The 26,149-nt window shown below is 32.8% G+C and overlaps 1 protein-coding gene across 5 annotated transcripts in view; it reads right to left on the bottom strand.

Moving 5' to 3' along the window:
* LOC105224572 (uncharacterized) overlaps window positions 1-26,149 on the bottom strand; it is a 181,701-nt gene that overhangs the window by 46,004 nt on the left and 109,548 nt on the right. For 3 of the 5 annotated variants that reach the window (XM_049454003.1, XM_049454001.1, XM_049454002.1), the window contains exons 5-6: window positions 24,753-24,913; window positions 21,992-23,764 (exon numbers count right to left, since the gene is read on the bottom strand). In XM_049454003.1, the coding sequence (XP_049309960.1) occupies window positions 21,992-23,764; window positions 24,753-24,913 (1,934 nt within the window). Of the gene's footprint in view, window positions 1-21,112; window positions 21,638-21,991; window positions 23,765-24,752; window positions 24,914-26,149 lie in introns of those variants that run through there. The other 2 variants (XM_049454004.1, XM_049454005.1) reach the window with 2 other exon arrangements.

Below are 26,149 nucleotides of genomic sequence, written 5' to 3' on the forward strand. Positions count from 1 at the left end.
GTAATGCAATAAATTTTGTGCGTTTATTTCTGCCAACGAAAGAATTAGAATTTCTTTTCAGTGCATTAGAAGCGTATGTTTTCCTACGTTGGCTATATATTTATGTATATGGTTTTTGTTATTGACAGCGTGCTCTGACGCATTTTGTTGCACAGCAGGCTCGTATTTTAGAATAGACTTGGCGCAGTTTTATTTTAGCGGCCAATGTTTACTCGCACTCAGGGCAACGCGTCGGGCTGAGCGAGCGTCTACTGTTTGTATAATGTGGTCATTCTCATTTTAGCCACTCCGCCGCCCATTGTGCTCCAGCGGCTCAAGCAGGTCTAGCTGTTTGTCTAATAGTAACAATGATGCTTTTCAACTGTTTCTGCTGTTAGTTTTTGCTTTGCTGTTATTTTATTGGCGGCGTCACTCCATGGTTTCTGCCTTTACTTTATTTAGTTTCACTACTCGTTTGTATATAGTTGGTTGTATTTATAGGTGAAAGTGTAGGTGTGTTTCACCTATTGTGTATCAGGTCTTACGCGTGCTGATTTTATTTGTTTTCTTAGCCACTTTATGTATTTCTGTATTGTCTGGCTTAGTCGACTGCTATACCTCCCACGAAATGATATTGTATTGTAAATCGAGAGTTTGGAAAGCAGATATGTATAAAATATACTTATATTATATAGAATGTATGTATTTATATGTGATTTGGTGGTCTAAGCTTATTTCTGGACCGGTTTACAGGACTGTGAACTTAGCAATAGCTTTAGAGATAACTGTTTCAAAATCAATAATCTTAGTCTAGTGATGTCCACAACATTCCATTTCCACAACAACCATTGTTGAAAGGTAAACATTAAAGCGTGATGAATCGAACAGGCAACTCGCATAAATCAAAAAGTGAAAAAAGGTGGTTATAAAAGGTGATCCATTTCGAGGGTATTAAACAAAGTACTTTTACTTGGATCAGCCGTTACTACTTCATAGTATACGGTATAATGTTGGTGTCACTTTCTCATGTTCTTTCTATGATAAGCGACTAGAGCTCGCGCTTAGCGAGCAACAAAGTGGCAAATCGAAATTGTATATAATTACATGAGCTCTTTTCATTTAATTCAGCTGTGCATTATATCAATACAAATGAACACAATAATTATGGAAAAAATCAAAATATTTATGCAAAGTTTGAATCGATTTTTGAGTTTATATTTTCACAGCTGCGAGGGGTTCTATTATAATTTTGTAAACACCTCCAATTTACTATAAATGAAGATATCAGTGTATGTATTTTGCTAATTTTTTTTTTCTTGCAATTTTATTTGTTATTTAATATAAGGAAAGAAAATCATCAAATTATGGGGAAAGAAACAGAGATATGGTAAGACACTAAGAACTAAGTGCAAAGTCCAACAGAACTTAAGGATATACACAATTTAATATAAATTATCCAGTATGCACCATATTCGAATATGAAATACAATAATTACATACTTGCTTACTTAAGTAAGTAAGAGCTTCGCTATGCCTTTTCGTGCCACACAGTGTGCCAAGCCTTATACTTTTTTTATAATTTAATTACTACTTCGCACATCGTTTTCTTTCAACTCTTTTTGCCTTCCTCAAAGTAAATGCTACGCAGATTTTTGTATAAATAAACAAATCTAAATTTAACGTAATGCAGATGGACAAGCAGGGATTCGATAAATTCCATAAAGGCAAAAAGCGAAGAAATCAAGTGTGATCACAGTTAATGGTGTTTTTTTTTATTATTACTTAAAAATCTTTCTAATTAAATTTTTGTGGTTAACAGCTGCGTTGTGTCGATTAGCACTAGTGGCATACTCATCGTAGAAATTTTTTAAATAGATATGTTTTTATACTCTTGCAATATGTTGCTACTGAGTATAATAGTTTTGTTCACCATATACATATATACATTATGGATCAGTTTTGACATAAAACATCGGTCAATGTGTGAGATATATAATTGAAATGCAGAGAGAATCCTTTTCTGATAATAGTATATACATATATCTAAGTGCTACAAATGGGTTGAATCGGGTCAATACCTCATTTAGACCCACATATCTTATATTGATAAAGATATAATGATTTTTGAACGTCCGTTGACTTTATACCGCAGATATCGACCAAAGTTTGAGTTACTTCAATGAAAGTTATAGAGCCTGTTTAACGCATAACAGTGTATATTTCCGCCTAAAATGGATAAAATTGGGCGAAAACTTGATCTAGTCTCCACATAACTAATATCAGGATTTTCAAATATCAGTCTGACTTTACTTCATATGACTGGAGATGGTATGTGAGATAGATTTGTGAATCTCAGGGAACATGTAGTTAGTATATGACATATTCAAGGTATGTAGTAATGGCAAAAATAAATAAAGGGAGTCGATCTTACTCTCAACTCATATATAATACGTCCATATTTATGGTATTTGTAATAATTTTCGTTTTTTTAAAAAACCTTATGTCGAATATGTCGGTCAGGGTTATAGAGTATATCGTCACCTGAAATGCAAAATAACGTAACAACATTTTCGGAAATTCAAAGTGGCATGAATGAAACACGAAATAAAATGGAACATAAGTGAAACAAAATTTTAATATTGGTTAAAACAGGCTTATATCTGACCGCAGAACCTGAAAATATTGAGCATATGTAATATTATGTATGTAATTTGAAGTAGTGAAGCGTAATCAATAAGACACTCAATTTCGAATTTTTTGATGATACGTTATTTTGCATTTCAGGTGACGATATGTATATATAAAATTGATTAGATTCCGATCCTCTGTTAGACATTTTGCATGCTAAGGTATTTCTTGGCTTTGATTCTTGTATGTGGCAAGAGCTTAAACCTTTTGGTTGCACCCGAACATAGCCCTACCTTACTTGTTTTCAATTTTATTTATTTGTTGTTTCTACAGCTATGTGTATAGCGACATAGTATGGGAAAATCGAAAATTAAATAAACACACGTAAATGTTTATATTTAAAAATCTATGCTTAAAATAGACACGCGTGTGAAAGAAAATAAAATTAATTTTGCTGTAATTTAATGTATTGCTCGGGCGAGTGGGCATGATTTAGTTTTGGTGTTGTTAGAAGATATACATAAATGAAAATTGAAAGCAAGATGAAAAACCAAACATAGAATAACGTAACTTAACGTAGCATAACATAGCATAACATAACACAACATAACTTTTAAATTTAAAATAAAATAAAATGAAAAATAATATAACGTAACATAACATAACATAACACAACATAGTGCAAAAAAATGTCAAATAATTGAAATAACTAAAATAAATACAACATAACATAACGAAACTTAACGTAACATAACATAACCATAGCATAACATAACGTAACACAACATAGTACAAACAAATTTTCCAAATACTATAATTAACCGACCTTATAATAACATAACATAACATAACGCAACTTAACGTAACATAACATACAAAAGCATAACATAACATAACGTAACATAAATGTTAAAATTAAATCAAAATAAAAAAAAACTAAAATAAAGAAAAATAATAAAATAACATAACATAACGTAACATAACATAGCATAACATAACGTTATATAAGATACCATAGCATAAAATAACTTAAAACAACATAACTTTTTAAAATAAACTAAAAAGAAAAAAAATATGACATAGCATAACATAATATAAAATCATTGCTGAGTGCTAATATCAGCAAACGACCCCCGAAAAATGTTTCTATATCCACACAATCCATTTAATGAACATTTATAGTAGAATGCTTTGCTTGGCAAGCAATCTATTTCAAATTATTTAAATATTACTGAATAATTGTGCATTAAACGGCACTCAAAGCAGCATAACTTGTATATGTATGTACAATATGTGTATATGTGTCATAGTAGAGCCTGTATGCGCAGCAGCGTTTCGACAAAACATGATTGACAGCCACTTGAAAGAGGCAAAGTATAAATAAATTGCCATATGGAATTCTTAGAAAATATGAAATATTATATATAATAATAAATTTGAAAGATAATGTATTTTTTTGTTTTTGGGTTTTTTTTTACTCACAAAGAATGTGTTAAATTTAGACTACACATTTTTGAGCTAATAAAAAATGTTTTGTTATAAAAATAATCAGGGTCGAAAAGTGGCATTTTTGCAAAATAAAAAAAATGTATTAATTAAGTTGGTCGAAATTAGAAAGCGCTTACTTAATTTTGTGCTATATTTGTAAATGGCTATTAGGGTGGGACGAGCAGAAGAGTATTTAAAATTGTTATTTTTTTCTTAAAGTATACTAAATGAAAGATGAGCTTTCTGCTATGAAATAAAATTACTAAAATTATAAATTATAAGCATATTTTTTTTTTTTTAATTTTACCAAAATTGTGTGTGTAAAATTAAGCAGAATTCATTTATAGCAAGAATAATAGAAAATAATTAGTATTGTAAAGAAATAAATATACAGAAAAAAATATATAATTTTTCTAAAATATTATATTAGGAAAAGTTGTTTATAGAATTTTAATATTAAAATTCTTGTGAAAGGCAATAAATTAAAAATTTATTATTTTTGTTTTAATTTTATATTAAGAAAAGTTATTTACATACAGAGTTTTAATGTTAACTTTATTTAAAACTTTTTTTTTGTAATTTAAAATTTATTTTTTTTTATTTAAAATTAAATTTTTTTTAATTTAAAATTTTTAAATTTTTTTAATATTAAAATTTTTCAGTAATCTTTTTTAATATAATATTTTAAAAAACTATAGAATTTTAATTCCTTGCCTTTTTACAAAAATAAAAAATTGTAATACACGACCCACCTTAATAAAAAGTTTGTGCTTGTGAGTATAATTTTATTGGCATATGAAAGTCATCATTAAAATATGCGTGTTTAGAAATACATATGCTTTCGCTAGCTTGCTGTTTTCTGCCATATTGCGACTAACCCAATTGTTAATGTATTTTATAGTGAAGAGATTTTAATTATCGAATATTAAATGGGAATAAAAAAGAAAAAAAATTTTAAAAAATCTAGATAAGACATTTCTAAGCCTTAAAAGTCAACCACGGCTCACTCCTCCTTCTACCAGCCAGTAAATTATTTTTCTTTTAATTTTTGCTATTTTATCTTCCGTTCGCAATGGTTTTAAACCTACTAAGAATTCTTTCAATTTTTATTATTTTCAACGCCTTTAACACTGGTATAATATTTAATCAAGCTTTTAATCAGCCTTCAAGCGACTATCAATCGTTTGATGTCGATCAATTAATTAATCTTAGCACGTACTATAAAATATTTCCTCCATTTGTGGAGCAACAAATGACAATTTGTAGTTGCCAGCGCAAAATCACACACATACACAGAAATGCACACATATATATGTACGTCCATATATACTGTATAAATACAGTTAATCCTATTAAATTAGTGTTATATACTTAGCAATCTCTAATGCGTGGACGTAATTCTCCTTTTACTCATCACTTTTAATTTTTAATCATTTTATCCTTTAATTAAGCTTATGTCACGTACAAGCAGTTTACGAAGAAATCACATACACGTAATCGCAACCCGTTCATATAAATAATTTCTGTTAGAAGTGTTAATGGTTTTCTACAAAGCAATGACAATTACAGTAATTACTCTGTATAAGGTGTTATCTTTCAAGTGTAAAATGAGTTTTTCTAATTTTCCGAACAGACAGACGGCGCAACTATGTATATGTATTCGTCAATGGTTACGTGTTGGCAACTAGCTATGCTCAGTTTCATCGGCAAAATACAAAATATTATATAAACAACATTTGCTTGTTAAATTTTTCCTTTTGAAAGTTAACTTTTGGTGTAGGCTAAAAGCACTTGAGATCATATGATGTGCCAATATGTGACACCCCTTAATGTTATAACTATTTAGCGTCATTATCGCAGAATACTAACACGCTTGATATTGTTATATGTAAGTTATGGATTTTACCAATTTGGCGTGGAAAAATCATTTGATGATGCTATGTTTAGTTTGGAAATTATCAAGTGATGTGATCCACTTGTACAGTTTTTTGTAATAAGAAAAATTGTAACAATATCCAAATATGTCAACTAAATATATTTTATAAACGAGTGTAACTTGTATCACTTGGTTTGGAATTTTAAATGATCTGATATCGAACAAAACATTTGAACGATAGAAAAAGTGACATGATGTAACCAATGATTATTTATACTAAGACCAACAGAGGATAGTAATATAGAAGTCATTTGTTTTCTTTTACGATATGATGTGATTACACATGATCATATGATGAAGATCATGTGATCCAAAATATTATAAGGTGATTTTTTAATAGAAAAATATAATTTTATTATACATAAGTTATTAGTTTGCTTTTACGATATTATATGATTACTTATCACATGATCGAATGATAAAGATCATGTGATCCAAATATTATAATATCTTCCAAAGAGTTAGAGAAATATCATATAAATATGCAAAAATTATTTGTTTTTTTTTAATGATGTGTGATTACTTATCACATGATCATATGACTAAGATCATATGATCCAAAACACCATAATACTTCAAAGCGAGTTTTTAACAGAAGAATATGATTTCATTACGCAGAAGTTATTTTTTATCTTTTACGATATGACGTGATTACTTATCACATGAACACATAATTAAGATCATGTGATCAAAAATAATATAATATTTTCAAAACAGATTTTTTAATAGAAAAATACGATTTTATTACGTTTCATGTGATTTTTTATGACTTGATGCTATAAGAGATAGTGCGTATGATGTGACATCGTCAAATTGATGTCATATAACGAATTGCTTTACTTTGAATTAATGTTAATTATATATTTTTCATTGCAACGTCATATAGCTGGTTATATCACAGTAGTATGGAATGAACTTTTTCCTCCGTATTAAAACGTAAGCCTTGGGATATAACGAGCTACGATATCAGATGATGCAGTGATGTTTTTCTTAATTTTTATAAAAGTTGTTTATTTACAGTTATTCTTAGTTGTTTTGTTTTTATAAAATTAGGAGTAACAAGTATAGATTTTTTGCTTTGAATTTTACGATTTTATGTGCTGTCACATCAGCTGAAGCTATTTCAAGTTATTTTATGCTATGTGTCGTGACATCATGTGATGTATTTATATGAAGGTAATATGAGTGTTTGTTGAAAGTGATATGTAAAGTTCTCTCAATATTAATAATATTTTATTAATTTTCAATTATATAAATTATTGCATGATATTTTTTTTTATATTTGTTACGAGATGATATGATGCAAGTTATTGTCGATACTGCAAAAATAAAGTTGTATGAAACAATTAAATGTCGATATAGCAAAAATAAAGCTGTCATATTAAGAACTAACGCATTTTCAAAATATTGATAGACTTTTTTTTTGCATATTTTTTATCGCATCATATTTGTACGTTACCAATATGCTGTTATATACTACTAGTACATCGCAAATGATATTGATTTTGCTTGAAAATAGACCAAAAATAACTTGTAGATAGTTTGCTGAATACAACTTTCCAAAAATACAAATAAATATGCGCCAAAATGCAAGTGTGCAAACAGATAAAAGAAAAAATATATTTTATAGCAAATAGAAAATTCATTTATAAATCACCATGACAATAAAAACATACTAAACACTCACTTAGCTGTCTCATAAATTAATCACATATGTTTCGTTTTGGATAAAAACATTTATTGCACTCACTTGGAAAAGTCTAATTAATTTTAACAACTATGAAAATGCAAAATTAATTTATGCAGCTTTTAAATTTAGAACGCCGCGGCAACTAAAAATACAATTATTTACGCGCATAAAGTATTTTTAGCTCGGATTTTAATAAAATGTGCACGCAAAATGTATTTTGGTGTAAAAATTAGAAATAATTAATAGTAAAAAGCAAAGACGTATGCGTTCTTCAAGGCTTCAACATGTTGCACAAACAAACAGATAATATATATATAAACAAATTTGTTTATAAATAAGCACTTGATGTATTGTTGGGTATGACGTTTACGCCCACATGTTATTACTAGCGCTATCTACAAGAATATAGAAATTTCTTTGCTAAACTACTTTTCGTTCAAATTAAGAGTAGCCTCCACCCCCTCCCTACTCGCTGCTGTGACGCTTTAATTGCTGGCATTTTGCGTTGTCAGACATTGAGGTCAATGCATTTTTTATACTGAAAGCTTGAAGTATCAAGTTTTTATATTTATTTTTTGCTATATAAATAAGCTGCCAACTAATACCCACGCTGCCGCAATGCTTTACTGAAGTTGGCAATAAGTAATTGTGCACATTAATAATTTACAATGAAAGTTGTGAGCACAATGTATTAAGTGAAGGGGCAGCAACTTGACTTGTTTTATTGTGAGCAAGGCTGAGGAGCTGGGTCATTAAGGGTACTCGTGAGTTATTTTGAAAGTAATATATTTTACAAGTATTATTATTTTTATATTTTAGAGGTATCATTACTATTGGTAACTTTAATTTTGATTTGAATGGAATATAAATTGTTAACAAATATTTTTGGAAACATTTATTTAACATAATTTCAGCGGAAAAGCATGATTTGAATGGAATAAATTTTGAAAAAATATTAAAAAAAATGTATTTTTTATTTTCAGCGAAAAGTTCACTATTTGCTCATTTTTCTACACATATTTCTTCTTCATTACATCCACAACACATTATAATTAAATAGTTTAATGTTCCCAAGGAATTGCATTACCTGCTCTGTATGACGCACTTTCGTGTAAATATATGTAGATAGTATGTTATACATAACGCACGAAAAGGTAGTGTAATGACAATATTTACCGGAAATACTTTTGTTATTCAGAAGCATTATTTTTTGTTATTAAAGGTATGAAATGACTTGTAATAGTAGATGGGAAATCGGCTTACCTACAATGTTAAGAGGATTTTAATATTTTGCTCAAATTGACTTAATTGTGATTACAAAGAAATTGTGAATGTATTGAATATTTTTGTGCTGTTGGAGAGCCTTTGAAGCAAATTCTCGCCTTTAGTGCGGTTTAAATGGCAAATATTTGCAAGTAATTTTGGTTTAAGGAAGATAAGAAGAATTCTGATTTAAATGCATAAAAATCAAATTTAAATATAATTAAGGGAGTTATATTAAAATTAAAGCATATAAAAATAAATAAAAAGAACGCATTAAGTAATTGTTGACGAATCACAATTTTGAAGAAAAAATGTTGCTCATACGCCGTGGAGTGCAGTGCTCTATGCACGCTGCATTGAACTTTTAGTATATTTTTGTAAGGGAATATCATCTAATAAGGTAAACAATGAAATGTAGTTACATAAAATTATTATAAGTCAAAAATTTATAATTATTGATGATAAATTTGTGTCATGAAAAAATCACATGTAACTTGAAAGTTATGAGTTGCAAAGAAAACTCTTTAAAGTTTGAAATTAAACAAAAATTAACACTTTTGAAGTGAAATATAATTGGATGGATGTGTTTGAGTGAGTTTTATTTTAAAAAAAGAAGATCGAAGAATATGTATTAGGGGAAGACAAATTTTAATTGATATAAGAAGAAAAAATTTGTAAAATATATTTTTTATGAACAAAATAAAAAAAATAAAATATGCAAAAGTTTCTGAATAAAAATAACTATTTATGTATTTTTTTGATTCATAAATTAATTATTCTCAAAATTATTAAAAGTAAGACAAAAATTTTAGCAAAATTAAAAAAAAAAATAATTTGTATAAACAAAATAAAAAAATATTCAAAATTTTCTTAATAAAAAGGATTTATGTATTAAGATATTATTTTAATTTTTTTATATTTTTTCTTCATAAAATAATCGTGTTTTAGCATTTATAACTCAAAATTACTAAAAGCATTAAAAAATGTTTACCTAAATTTTTAGATTCAACAACTTTTTTAAACTTTAAATCTTTTTTTTAAAAAAATTTAATAAAAAAAATTTGTATTTTGAGTATACAGTAACGATATTTATTGATACAAAAAAAATTTTCCAAAGTAATTACAGTCAAGTAGTGCCGTGCCACAACTAAATAATTATTAATACAGCACGCGTTGTTAATTAGAAGCAACAAAGTAACACACTAAATATATATTTGACATTACAACAAACTAACAGCAACTTTCATAAAATTTTACAAGCCCAACACCCCAACCTCAGCAGTCTGGCATGTGTCAGCATTCCATCAACGGCAATTTTGGACACCGTAAAATGAGTAGCAATAAACCGAAATGAGTTTCACGCAAAGCAAATGCCAAAAATCCATCAAAAACTTGCAAACTAAATGCGCAAAACGAAGTAAATATTATAGCAAAAAGTTGAGTTTGGGAAAGTGAGCAAGCCACTTGTGCTGCAGTTGGCACAAAACACACACAAAATCTGTACGCGCATAATTGCACGCAAAGCGAAAGTGTCACCACAACAATTATACTCACACTTATATACACACACATAGTAAAGGCGTAAAGGCATATTTATGTATGGCGTCTGGGCGAAACCGCTATTTACGAAAAGTTAAGCACTGGCAAAGTACCGAACAATCAGCAGCGAGCAATGTACGGCAGCGACCTTGACCAATAATGCGAATTGCATGTAGTAATGTCAGCGCTTGACAGCAGCAACAACAACAAAAGCAAAAAAAGAGAGCACAGGCTGTTAGAATTTCATGGGTTCTACGAGGTTTTTTTTCGCTTTGCGCCTATTGTTGTGGTACACGCTTGTGAGCATTGAGCAACAGCGCGGTGCGGGTGTTTATGTTGTGAGTTTTTGTTGCTATTATTGCTTTTTTTGCACACTTGGCGCACGAAATTCGCTAAATACTTTCACTGCGGTACTTCGCATATCAGTGCTCACTTTTTCTTTTTTTTTTGCTTTTTTTTTTATTTATTTTGGCGCGCTCCCGGTGACTGTGACTAAGAAAGCGCTTGTAGTTTTTGTAGTTTTGGCCCAACACAGTTGTTCGGCTAAAGTGTCAGTAAACTCAATGCGCTAAGGACCTTCTAAAATTTCGCGATTTACAAACGAATGTTTACATTCAATTGCGATTATGTGATTTTCGGGTTCAATGCTCACCATTATATTTAATTAAGTGGCTATTACTTGCCGGCTCTGTTGAGGCCAAACTAGTGCCAGACTGACCCAAATTCGCATTATTTGCACTGATCAAGGTTGCCACACTTCAATTTATGCAATCGTTTCGCCATTAACAAGTGGTGGCGGCAAATATGCCTTTATACTTCTCGCTGATTGTATATTATTTATTTATTGTATGTATGTATTTATATATTGTATACATGTATTTATATATTGTATGTGTGTATGTAAGTATTTATATATGTTGTATATGTATTTATTTATTGAATGCTATACTTGTAAGCACCTGCGAAAGCGTAGCGCCAGAGCATTAAAATCAAATGCGCAGACGACCTTCACTCAGCACCACCGGCCCATTTCGCCTTGACGCCTGTGTATTTTCGATTTCGCAAAAATATTGTCGATTAAACACGTTCGCAAATGTTTTTCACATAAAATTTATTATAAATGCGATTGTCAGAATTTTTTTATGTATTTTTCGTTTATGGAGCAACGTGAACGTAAGCGAATAGAAGTGGGACAATGCAATAAATTTGAAGTTCAATTTTAAGGACGGGCAGCTAAAGCGCTTAAAAGACTTGAAAACATGTAGTGAAGCAATATTTTTATACAAAAGAAGCACCAAAAATGAGAAAGAAAAGAAAAAATTATAAAGAAAGAAAAAATGAAAAACCAAAATGAAAAAAATCCAGAAATGAGCATAAAAACCAAAGAAGTAAATCCCAAAAAAACCAACAAAAAAAATAAATTAATAAAAAGCACAACAAAATATGTGTGTCACTCTGTTATAATAAATTGCGGATGCATAAGTAATGCCGTTACAAATAAATTATTTATTTACATTTAAATTGGCTCTTTAATATTCAGGCCAAGTGACGTGCACACACCCACGTGTCCAAGCAACAGCGATTGCGCTGCTGCTACAGCAAGAGCGGCCAGCGGAAAACAGCGAAAAATTCCACAAAAAGTACAAAAAAAAATTAAAAAAAAATGACAACAAAAAATTACCAAAAAAAATTACAACAAAAATTCCACAAAAATTACAGCAGAAAATTACAACAAAAACATAACAACAACAAAGTGACCAGTGGAAGCCTCTCGGATAATAATTTCGGCGTTCCCCTCAAAAATTCATGTTTCCCAATTTTCATTTTCATGTTCATTTTCGTTTTCATTATTTACTGTTTTGCTCTCCCGACTTGCGGTTGGCCAAAGGCCAGCAAATAAGAAGCCAAAATATTTTCCATGTCAGCCGTGCGCTTGGCCATCTTAATATGGTTAAAATATTGTTGCTGTGGATACTACTGGTTATTGGTGTTGTTGGTGTAGTTTTTGTTGTCAATTTATGCTGTCCTACCTCAACAGCGGCCGCACTGTGCCATTTTGCCACCAAATTGGGGCATAAACAAGCAAGAAAATGCGTAATTTAAATAATTTTCGCATTAAAAATCAAATTAATGCGTTCAGCACATGAACTGGAGCATGCGCACACATACACATAAACACGGTGCTGGCTGGTGTCATGGCGATGTTTCAGCAGTGTTTACACAATGTATTTTGTCACTTCATTTGTTGGGCAAACTGAAGTGTCTGACCAGAAAGCAAAGGAGTCGCAGATATGTGAGTGCGTAAATATACAGTATATTGGCAAAAAATTGGGAGCACTAAAATTTAAAATTTTTTTTTTAATAATTAAATTGTAAAATAATAAAAAATAATGTATGTATATGCCATGGAGGAACAAATTTTTGCGAAATCTAAGGATAAACGTATGTTAAACATTTTTTCAAAACAAGAAAAGTTTTAACTTTGACTGCAACGCAGCCTTCACAGGCGCATTTTTTATAGCACCAAAGTTATAAAAAGATCTTTCAATTGATTAAGAACGGTTAGTTTGTATGGCAGCTATGTGCTATAGTAGTGCGATTTGAACAATATGTTCAGATATTATAGTTTTGCCTTGAATAATAATTTATTCCAAATTTTTTGACGACATCTTATAAAATAAAAAAAAAAATCCATTAGAGGATTCGATCTTGATCTCTCAGTTTGTATGGCAGCTATATGTTATAGTAGTCCGATCCGAACAATTTCTTCAGATATTAAAGCGTTGTCTTTATTGAAATTATGAGTAAAATTTCTTTAAGATATGCTATCAAATATAAAAGTTTTCCATACAAGGACTTGAGTTTGATCGGCCAGTTTGTACGACAGCTATATGCTAAAGTAATCCAATTTCATCAATTTCTTCAGAGATTGTACCATTTTCTTTATCACTAAACTATGCCAAATTTCGTGAAGATATCTTGTCAAATAAAAAAGTTTACCATACAAGCACTTGATTTGGATCGTTCAGTTTGTATGGGAGCCTTATGTTTTAGTGGGCCGATATCAACAATTACGATATATAACCAGCATTTTCCAGAGAAAAATACGTGTGCAAAATTTTTGTGCGATATCTCGAAAGCTAAAGGACTAGTTCATGTAGTAACCAGTTATATTTAAGATATTACTAGTTACTTGTAAGGTAATCATCAACTATGCCAGAAGGTAACTTTCAATCTACCATGAATCGAACACAAATCGCACTTAATAGAATTACTCGGACAATGGCAACACCAAAAAAAAGCCTCAGCTAAGTGCTCTCATCGTAAGTAAACAGAGCAAAGCGTCGCCGCTTTTTGCATAATAAGTAACTCTGGGAAATTACAATTCCCGCTAACAAAAGTCAGAAAACTGTGTGCTGCATACGCATACACAAAAGGATGTGGCTGGTACAAGTGTTTGTGCGGAAGTCGTTATTTTTTCCCAAAGTCAGTTGGGCACACAAAGAACACTCAACTGTGGCCACTCGGTCGTATGAAATTGCCGTTTGTCTGGGCTTATGGTGCGTGTGTGTGTGTAAATGCGGGTAAGTTTGGTGTTGATTGGCACGGTTGGCCGCAAAGCGAGTGTGTACCTGTGGTTGGCGCTTTATTAAAATTTTGCTTATACTTTGCTTTGCGTTTGGGTCAGCTTATGGTTCTTTAATTTGGTTCAATACTTTTTTCCGGGAGTAGTACACCATAATTGCTTTATGTGTTTTTAATAAAACTGTATGTAGACAATTTAATCATAAATAAATTTTTATATGTATGAAAAGATCTAATGGATCGTCAGACCTTTCTTTGTATCGAGTATCGAGCTTATGGTAGATACATACTTTCAAGTTGTTGAAAAAATGGAATGGACTACAAGTTTTGAACCGACTTTGTATAGCCAGCATCAAGGAGGGGATTTTTCAAGGCAAAAATATGTGGTATAAGGAGTTGGGTAATTGTTTGTTGAGTGGTGTGCTTTAATTCTTGATATTGGTCGGAACGAGAACTGCTTCAAGCTTAAACAATGTTTTTCCTTTACTATAGTTTATATGAAATATTCAATTCATCAGTAATTAGTTATGTTTCCGAAAAAACTCGTATACAAAATATAAAAGCGAAAAGGTAGGTGACTTTCCAAACCTTAGTATGTCTGAGAACCTATCATATAGTGTAACGCATTGGAAGCTTCTAAGCTGTCATGTACTATGTCTATAGACCGACAGAAAAGTTGTTGGTCTAATATTAAAATAAAAGATAATCAATTCATCAGTATTAAGTTATGTTTCAGAAAAATACTCCCATTCAAAATATAAAAGCGAAAAGGTAGTTGACTTTGCTAAACCTTAGTAAGTATTAGAACCAGTTCTTTTGCCTAAACATTGGGGTCTTCTGAACATACATGACGTTCATAGAACGACAGAAGAGTGTTTGATCAAATATTACTAGCCGCACGCTTAGATGAATAAATATACATACCAAAAAGTTAAAAAAAATAAAACATTTTTTAACTAATTTTGAAATATTTTTCAACGAAAAAATAAGTTAAACAAAAAAAACACTGTGCTATGAAATTAACTGCTGAATTTTATGCAACCTTTTACTCAAGAATTCTTCAAACAAAATTTGAACATGCCAACCCGTAAACTGCAAGTTACAGTTCTCCTCAAACTTGATATATTACCCCAATTATTCTCTAATTTATTTCCTTATTGCTGTTAAGCTGAAATGCGAATTACAAATTCAGCAGAGCTGTGAAATAAAATGCAGACCATCAATTCGCACTCACACGTTTTGCCTTTACAATTACGTGAATTATGGGAAAGATTTTTGGAAATATGTGTGCACTAACAACTGCAGCCTTGTAAACTTTTCAAATGCAGCACAAATTCGATTTGTTTACAATAATTCTGAAGGTTGTTGTCCGTAGCAATAAACATTGCCGCATGTATTGCAGAATGCTGATGTGGTTTTGTCTGCTGCACATTTTTGCGATGGCGCTCTGAAGTGTAAATACGGCGTTTGATTACATGTAACTCTCGGGGAGGTAATAGTGGCAATGTAAACATGCAATTTGCTGTTGTAATTACTAAGAATTCCAAAATAGCACGAAAGCTTAAATTTAAATTTAACCAAATATGTAAATTTGGGATTTTACTACAATTGGCAAAGGGAAAATTAGGCATGTGATTAGTATGTAGGTTATGTGAATTAGGAATAAGTAGTTTGGGATATTTTTGGCATGTATTTTTTTTTGCAAACCAAACACAACCAAACGGACTCGAACATTTTTAGACAAAATTCCACGGAATAAATACTTTTACAAACGGTTATGAACTAAACAAATAAATTAAAAAAAAAATATATTGATGTTTGCGTTAAAATATTTAGATTTAAAGGTTTTTTGGTAATTATTATATTGTTGAGCAAAATTATTAAGTTTTGCTTAGTTTTTAGTAAATTTGACTACGACACACCCGTAACATATGTATATGGTTTTGAACTGTACTATAGTTATTATTTAGCCAAGACACCTGCACACATGCAATTCAATGCACACTGGATGGATTGTCATCAAGACCTCTTATGAGTTTGAGAATTTTCGGAGCAGTAATACAATTATTTCACAACAACAAGGTCAAATCTAGCTAATTAAGAGGTTACATCCACTGTCGAATTAAAAAAAAAAATATATTTTTTTATCCAATATCGAATGTTTATATATTTGAACTTTTTTTCGAAAATCGAAGTTGAGCCGGCAAATCATTCAGACATATGAGCGTATTTATTAAAATTTCTTAATCGGATTTTTCATTCATTTTCTAATTTCAAAAATATAAACTTTTTTATTTTATATCGAATATGCATATGTTCGAAATTTTTCCGAAAATTCGAAGTTGGTCGGGCGAATTTTTTAACTTGGTGCAATCGAACTTTACCATTTTTTATAAGTTTTTCTCGAAGTTGGTTCGGAAAATTGTCTAAGACATATGAGTGCTTTCGTAAGAAGTTTGTTTAATTTGGAGCATTTGGCTGACAAAACTTCAACTCTGCTCAGAGCCGGTGAGGAAAATTTCACCGAAACGCTAGACCGATCGACTACAATTTTCACACGACCATTTAAGACACATTTCTTTGGTAATGATTGAAGTCATACAATTTTCGTTAATAATTTCAGTTTTCAAGACAATCGAATTTTCAAATTTTTTCACAAAAATATACGTTTGTTTTTTGAAAGCCGTTATTTTGTCAAAAAAAAATAAATTTTGGATAATTTTAAATAATTTTGATTTGGCCTTCAATCATTACCTGAATTCATCTATAATTATAATTTTCTTTTTTTTGCTTTCTTTTTTCGTTTTGAGATAGTTTTTAACAGAAAAATTTTCCTCAACGCCGGACACATTTTTAGGAGGTACTCCTAGAACTCGGTTTTATGCGCAAGGGAAACCATTTTTAAAATGAATTACGGATTTTATAATAAAAAAATTATTATTTATTATTTCTATTTAATTGTTACATAAAATTTTTCTTCAAAAAAAAAATCACAAAAAAGGTTTTTCTAACCCTCAAGTGGTCACAATCCCTTAAAGCAATAAAATATTGTAAAAAGTTAATTATTGCGCCTTCTTAGTGTAATCACCATTACTACATTACATTACATTATCAACCACATCGATTACTAGTACACTAATATTCCTTCAAGGCTCATTCAGACGAGTAAATAATAAGCGCCGTAGCGAACATAATCACCTCATAAGCATTGTTCATTACGTGAAGTAGCAGCTGTAATCATTAAGTTACGCGCTGTAATCAACATCTTCAATAAATCACGTTTCAAAGTGATTTTTAATACACTTTCATTGTGGATTTGCAGCTTTTATTACATTTCCACTGTCATTTGGCGACGCGCAAATGGCCAAGTGTGAAAATTTCAAGGGACCACAGATGGCCAAATCGAAAAAGGCCAGACAAATGTGCGTATGCATGCATGGTATATACAAAAAAAACACACATACAAGCAAACGCCAGTTTTATGAGCTACATATTTAGCAGATATGTCTAGAGGTATAAAGCAGCTCGAAGCAGCACGGCTGCGAGACTCGGCGGCGCGGCAGCAGCCCACACAAGGCATAAATGCTGGCCGGCGATTGCAAACAAAGAAATTAATAATACTTATTATATGTACATATCTGTGAATGTAAATATAAATATTAAGGTATATATGTAGTGATTTGCTTGCATGTCGCCCGCTAAGACACTCGCAATAAAAAATTGCTTGCTGACAAGAACTTAGACAATATGCGCGACAGCTGACGACGTGTATTCTGCTTTTAATGACACTATAATTAATATATACTATAAACAGAAATAGTTGTTGTTGTGTTGTGCTACGTCTTGTTTTCATTTTCATATAATTGCTTAGTTAATAATGCATTTGTTTTTGTCTACGATCGCAACACTTTTCCTGTCTCGTCACCTTGCCGACGCATTACGTCAATGCGTTTCAAAGAAATCAAAAGAGATTTTATTAATCTCAGGCTGCTATGCTTGTAATCGTAGAGCCTTCATCATCAAAGTGCAAAATAAATTGCATACTAATGCTTACAGAATGTGGCTGCAGTTTATGCAGAATATGTCAGTCATGAGTCATAGGCATATAAAGATATTCGCAAGTCATCTGATGCCTGCTTTGGCAAAAGTCGCGTGATTATTGAAATTTAATAAAGTGAAATGTATGATATTTGTCAACAATTGTCAACTGTAAATTAATGTAAGTATTTCACAATCAATGAAAATAATGAATTTATGCTTGAAGCCGGAAAAATGTAACATTGAAACGAAAATGGTGAATATTCCTTGTAATGAAAGAAGGAACACTGAAAGCACTTTGTAACAGTTCCACTTTCTAGTCGCCACATAAACTACTTATGATTGCATGATTTATGTATGTCATTAAAAAAAATATGAATATCAGTTAAAGGAGTATGAATTTGCACAAAAATGTACTTAAGTGGATTTCACTTCCGCCAACGGGTTAAAATACTTATGGCATACTATACTCAGCGCAGGCGGAAGTAAATGTCTACAATTACATAAAAAGCACAAATTTACATACATATATGCCTACATCTGCCTGACCCATTACTACTTGCTTTGTACACAGCTGTTGCTATTACTCTCTTTCAACAAAATGACAGATTTTGACAGCTGCCAATCAGCTCTTTCACTTTTCTTTCGCATTGTCCATGCAAGTTTTTTTTCCTTATGTGCTATCAAATTGATGAATTAAAATGTATGATGCCGTGGGTTTCCGGTGAAAATTTCTTTTCAAAAGCAAGTGTCAGTTGCTGTACAATGGATTTCTGAGTACCATAAAGGAAATATGGTTACAATTTCACCTTTTCATTTTACAATTTGCTATTAAAAACTGATGAAAGATTAATGATAATGCATAGTTTAGCCCGCAAAGAGGCATGTAAGTGGAGTTGAAGAGAGTAAATGTATGCATAAAAGCTTGCAAGAGTTTTAGCTGGGGGTATGAAAAGTATGAAGTGAAAAAATAAATTAAGTTAAAGGGTCTTGGGTGGGTATTTATGTATATATCGTCATCTGAAATGCAAAATAACGTAACATCACTTTTCATAAGCTTGCCGGCGTAGGAAAAAAAAATAATAAAACCACTAAAAAACGAAAACTAAAAAAAAATGACTATAGGTTATAAAGTGGTTATGTTTCGGTTAGAACACACTTCACTTTGGGTTATAAAATGGTTATTATATCAAAGAGTTTGTGTTATAAAATGGTTATATTATTATATGTGAGCGTGATTTTCGATTGTTTTTACGATACGTTATTTGGCATTTTATCTGACGATATACACCCTCTTTATTTTTAGTGAAAGTATGAGGCAATGTGCCTTTTTTATTCTTTTAAAGGCAAAAATTTTTTTTTAAATAGGAATTAAAAAAAAAATATTATAAAATAGTTAATCTACGTAAGTCTTTTATTCTAGGCATTTGAAGAGATCTAAACTTGCAACATTCTAAAAGTGAATGAATATGTTCAAAACATGAGAAAAAATTACATACTAAAACTCCAGCTCACAGATCAAAATGGGATTTTACGCATCTTTTAGAGAAATGATAGTTCTATTATAAAAAATATTCTTCTGAGAATTATAAAAATGTCTATAAAAATATAAATACTTTTTTCTTAGATTCTCTGCAGGGAACTCTCTATTAACTTCAGCTCGCTGGTGCTTTTAAGCCGGGGTTGCTGCCATTAAGCTAACTTTAAATTTACTGCTGTGGAGTGTAGCCTCCTTCAGAGAAATGACTATCTACTCTGATTGCAAAGCGGCGATACTAGCCTTGAGCTAATTAACCATGCCATCAATGCTGGTTAAAGAATGTCTAACCTCGTTATCAACGGCTTAGAGTCACTATGTGATATGACTAGTATGGGTGCTAGACCACAGCGGAATAGCAGACAAATATAAAACTGACGTGCTGGCAAAATACTCACTAGAATGGAAATGAGCCAGTGTTACACTCTCCTCGTGTGCTCTACTACTGCATAGCTGGTCTTCCCTACGGTTTGGCCAACAATGGGCTACCATTCGCTAGCTCAAGAACGATATAGGAGTTTTATTCCCATGGCTTCACAAAGAACTGCTTATATCAGGCCAATTACGAACACTGGATCTGCCATCAAATTTAACCTAACCGCTTGTGAGACACATTGAGTTATAATAAGCGTTAGAAGATGCATGGATTTCCACGTCATCTATAAGTTAGTGAACTTGATGCATTTTTTAAATTTTTTGAAGATATCTCAAAGACCATTTTCTGAACTTTCACACCGAAGAAAAGATTTTCCAACCATCTCAAAATCCAATTTTTGACCACTCATATGAAGAAAAAATTTTTCCACATATCGGGTAAAAAAATGTAAAACTTTTAATACAAAAAATCTATCAAAATTGTTAACGTAATTACTTAAGTCCTGAGACAATTTCATTCGACTCGAAATTTATATATTTTTATAATAATATAAGTGGCAACTTTATAAAATTTAATGAAAATAATTAATTTAATTTATTAGAAAATATTGTGGCGCTTTTTGTATAAATATTTATAGTTTTTAGTACTTCTAACCGAAAACAGTTGGAAAATGTTAAAACCAAAAAAGAAATTAACTTAGATAATATTTTAGCTCAATATGAAGTGTTGGGAAATACTTCATTTATTTTGTTGTTTTACTCGATCTTTTAGCTCTTAATTTAATTTGGTTTTTAAAAACACTAATAAAAATTTGTTTTTAAAAATGGTTTTGCTATTACATTTAAATGAAAAAAAATTTTGAAAAATTAATTTCGTAAAAAAAATTTACATAAAAACTGTTTTATAACTCAAATTGAAGCTAAAATCAACTCCAAACTCACCACAAAAACTTTTTGAAAAAAAAAAACAAAAATTTCAGAATTTGTTCTTCACACAGTATCAATTTCACAAATAATCCAACTAAAATTTATCACTTAACTCAAAAACACCTACCTGTTTGCAGCGCTTTGAAAGACTTCTGCACAATTTCTTGTAGAAAGGCGCCATTTTTGGTTTGTCAAAATGCACAAGCTCAGTGTCAATATTTTGATAATAAACCATGAGTATTTGTATTATTCCACAATCACTACACACACCAAATTCAATATCAGAATTTAACTTTTCGAATATGTATGTTTTTGTAAATTTCAAAATTGCCGCACAAATATTTGGCGTAGACTGTTTACATTGCAGTTTAATTTTCGAAAATTACAGAAGCAAAAAAGCACAGAAAATCGTTAATCGAGATGATTGCAGCAGTTTGAAGTATGCGTTGAAACACTTCAAAAACAGTAAACACAATTATTTTTCAAATCTCAAAATTTCAAAAAATGTCACTACTCGTCTCGTAAAACGGAAAACAACACTGTGTTTATTTTACTTTTGTTGTAAAAACAAATTTTCGCACTGAATTTTTCACTTCAGCAAAATATGCAAATATACCGTTGCGTTGATCGTACGTAACTGAATGTGCCGATCGTGGCGGCCGCTTCTTTTATGTGCCTAAACGAGACAAGGCGCATTGAGTGGGAAAACTTTGTTTTGAGTGCGCAAATGAGTGCAACTCAAGGGAGAACAGCGGAAAATCTTTAGGAAAAATGCTGACAAGAAAGAAAATGCTCAAAGAAAATGGAAAACAATGAGCCATTTTTCCGAAAATTATGCACACAATTATCTAGCAGATACAGAAAAATTTGCTCGCAAGCACACTCATAACCCCATAGATAATATATATATGTATATGTTCGAGTATGTTTGTATATATGTATAGCACGAATATACATACGAAATGACATTGTGTTAGTATTAGTGAATGTTTTCTTTTGTACTTACTTGTTGCACGACAATGGTGGCACGCGGCGGTGTATTCATCGCCACATCCATTGGGTTTGAGGTGACGTTGATGGGCCCAGCGCCAACGCCTATCGCTCCTCCAGCTGTCAGCAGCATACCGCCGCCCATGCCGCTGCCTGCACCCCTTTGGCTCTCATCCAAATGGTCGTGCGCCGCATTTGGCGCGCCTGTTTTTCCTGCGGACTGCTTCTTCTTCGACGATCGCTTGCGCGGATGCATCATTTGCGATTCGGCAAAGAAATCGACACGTAAATTTGGCAGTGGCGGTGATATCGTGCCGCGCATTGACCCGGTTGGACTGGACGTCGGCGCCACTGTACCCGCAACATTGTTGCCGCCGCCTCCATTACCGTTGCTACTGCCATTTGTCGCCTGCAGTGTGCTGCCAATCAACGCATTATTATTGCTGCCGGATGGACTACCACCCGCCAACGGCTTGACATGCGGTTGTTGTTTCGGTGGAATCTGCTCGAATTTCGAGGCAATCTCCTCGAACTTATTTAGCTCAGCGTAAGATTTGGGTGAATGTTGTCTACTGCCTACACCGCTGCCACCGGCGATCGTCGCATATTCGCCCGGCGATTGTTGTTTGACCTTCTGCGGATAGAAGGCATCCGTTTGCGGTACATATGGTTGACTTTCACGTATCGTCGCATGTATTACGGAACTAGGTCGGATACGTTTCGAATTCTTGCGCGACGGTGGTCCGTTGGTCTGTGCTTCTGCCGGCTGTTGTCCGCCGTGTTCTTGCTGCGCCAAAAGCTTGTATTGCTGAAAGGCCTCGCCCGCTTTACTTGGCGATATATGGTGAGCGGACATTTTGCGCTCATATACCGAACAGGGTTCAGCATCATCTGAGTCGCTGGACGTAGTTGTCGAACTGGAGTTTTCATCGACCGCAAAGCATTCGCGCTGTATGCGTTCATAGTCGATTGCTTCGCGATCGAATGGAAACATGGTGGAATCTTTGATGCGTCCACGCTCGCTGCCGCCCGACGAGGAGCTGGACGAGTATTTGCGCTGTTGTGATGCTGGCGATAGCTGTTTCGGCTTACCGCCACTACTAGCAAAAAAGTGCCCCTCTTTCATGGTTGGCGGCGCGGAGCTGGAGGGCGAGCGCCGTTGTTCGCGTTTTGGACTAGTCGCCGCACCACTGCCGGCGGCCGTATAACGTTGGCGCGTACTGCCACTCGTTTCGCGCGAACGTGATTTTTTGCTACGTGTGCCCTCCAAGGACTCCTCATCGTCAGCCAGCTGGTGTTGTTCATAGTAAGCCTGGGCGACGGCAGCTGCGGCTGCATGCCGTTGTGCCGCATATGCGCGATATTTACTGCGATTCGGTGAAATATCACGACGTCCACTTGTTGGACTGCGCTCCTCCATAAAATTGGTCGTATGCACGCGTTGATCTTCCCAATTACTGCCGCGACGTGTCTGCTGCTGTATCGGCTGGTGTGTGTGCTGTTCCTTGAAACTGAAGTGTGTGCGTGACTTTTCGCTTGTGCGCGCCGATTTCGGTGATATTGGTGGATCGAATGTGAAGTGTTTAGTGCCGCTGCTGGGCGCCGGTGCAGTATTCGGCAGTCGTTCTTTGCCATTGTTGCTGGGCGCACTGCCGGTAGTGGCTGTTAGCTTGGAGGCGGGTGGTGCGGACGTGCCGCATTTGTTGCTCTGTTGCCGACGATGCGAGGCAAGTAGCGGTGTGGTAGACGATGGCTCAATGGTGAGAATGGACAGTGACGACTCTTGACTCTGAAGTGGCGAATGTGGAAGAGATAAAAATAGTGAATAATTTATAGCATTACGAGTAATGTAATAAATTGGCTTCAATATAGTCTACTTCAAGGTGGGTTGAGAAAAAACAGAAATCGATTCGAAGCACGTACGAAAGTCAGTATATCTGTGTAATTTTATTATTTCGATAGGTAGTCTAAAAATAACCCACAGAAAAAGTTCTTCATTTGCCTTTACTCTAGTTGTCTGTGTGGAGCAGATGCTGAAGTGTAAAGCTTTTGCGACTTGGCATAAGCTGGATGAAGTGAACTCTAATGACCTTTAATTTTGCTCTACTAATACATTACTAATTCAAAAACGTCATCTATTGGATGACCCCAGGATCCATGTACTTTTTTTCTCCAAATTCTCGTTGTTGTTTTCTTATCTTATACTCATCGATGGTCAATCTATGAGATATGTTGAGCAAAATATTAATACCTCCCCTTAATAAACCATGTTAGAGCAATTTTAACCATGGTTAGTCCACTTTCGTTAACATGATTATTCTCATGTCATATTCTGAAAACTGTATGTATGTCATAAGGAATAAAAACCAGTTATACCGATATGACGATGAGTTCGCTAATTGTGCCCCTAAATGTAGTTAAGGATTGTTCGTTCTCACTTGAAATCCAGCCAACTACTTTATCATTAGACTCATTTGGGTGTGTGATCATCGTATAATTGCTGGTTACGACAAAGCCGGTGAGCTAGGAAAAGTGGGCACCCTTTCCGCATTCGCTACTCTCAACTGGAAAAAATTATCTATTTTCATAGCAACTTTCTATACTACACTAATCCATTCTTAAATAACATTTACATCTTGCAAAACGTTTAAGTTTTCAACATATTTATAACCCTAAAGGCAGCAGCAACCTTGACATCACATTAAAACTAAAACTTTTATAAATATAGCACCTTAACCCTCTCTCTAAACGGCGAGAAAGTGTGATATTTTACTCACCTCAGTGCTATCCTGTACATTCATATCCGGTCGATTGTACATGCTGCAACTTGTTAATTCCAGTTCGGTGCCATTTTCATGTTCAGAATCTATTTGTATGGCGGTCAGCAGTGGTTCTTCCAGTGAGCTGAACAACGGTTCGCTCTGGCCCGAATTATCACCTGCAAAGCGAGAAAGAAAGGTGAGAATATTTTACATAACATATACACATATGTGAATATATAAATGCGGATTATGTGTTTGAAGACTAATACAAAATCAAAGCGAAATATCGGAAATAGCAAGCGGTAAATCTGTGTGAAAAACATGTATGATGTGTGTATGCCAGTGTAAAGCGCAGAAAGGTCGTCAGTGTCAAACGCAATTTAAATAAATCTTTGCATGACTGAGTGCACCCAATACATGGACTAAAACAATGTTTGTGTGCTTCTTGCAACCTTTTTTAGTTTTAACAGCAATTTTATTTGATTTTGCTCAAAGGCGTCAGGATGCAGTCAACGGCTGACTATGCACACTGGAGTAACCGATGCAGTCGATTTAGCAATCAATCAATTAATCAGTCGGAATAATAATGAAAATGGTGAGAGAAGGGACAGAAAACAAACAGTAAATTGTTGGTTTAAATTTTTTTTTTTTGTATTTGTGGCGGATGGAATATGGATTGCGCTAAATACTAAGTAAGAAAATCAATTTAGGTTGGTGAATGGGTATTTCGTTTTCAAGTCCTGGTATGGAAAAGTTTTTTATTTCAGCAGATATCTACACGAAATTTGGCAAGAATCTTTGTCCAAAGCAACGCCACAATCTATAAATAATTTACTCAGATCGGACCACTATAGCATATAGCTGTCATACAAACTGATCGATCAAAATCAAGGCCTTGTATGAAAAACTCTCTTATTTGACGATATATCTTTACAAAATTTGGTGTGGACTATTGATTATATTATTTACATAATCTCCTAAGAAATTTTCTAGATCGGCCTATTAAAGCATATAGCTGTCATATAAACTCACCGATCAAAACCAAGCCTTTGTATAGAAAACTTTTTTATTTGAAAAGATATATTCACAAAATTTGGTGTGGACTATTTTCTATACCATCTGCTTGAAAACCCAAGAAATATTTTAGATCGGCTTATTATATCATATAGCTGTCCTATAAACTGATCGATCACAATCTAGTCTTTGTATGAAAAACTTTTTTGTTTGACGATATATCTTCACGAACTTTCGTACGGATTATTGTCAAAGGCAATCCCACAATCTCTGACAATTTTTTTCAGATCGAACCACTATAGCATATAGCTGCCATGCAAACTTGCTGATGAAAATTTGCTTTCAGACATAGTTAAACACAGAGTAACGAAAAGAGATTTAAAAAATGCTCTTCTCAA

Source organism: Bactrocera dorsalis, chromosome 3 (assembly GCF_023373825.1).
Source record: "Bactrocera dorsalis isolate Fly_Bdor chromosome 3, ASM2337382v1, whole genome shotgun sequence".
In the NCBI taxonomy this organism is placed as follows: Eukaryota; Metazoa; Arthropoda; class Insecta; order Diptera; family Tephritidae; genus Bactrocera; species Bactrocera dorsalis.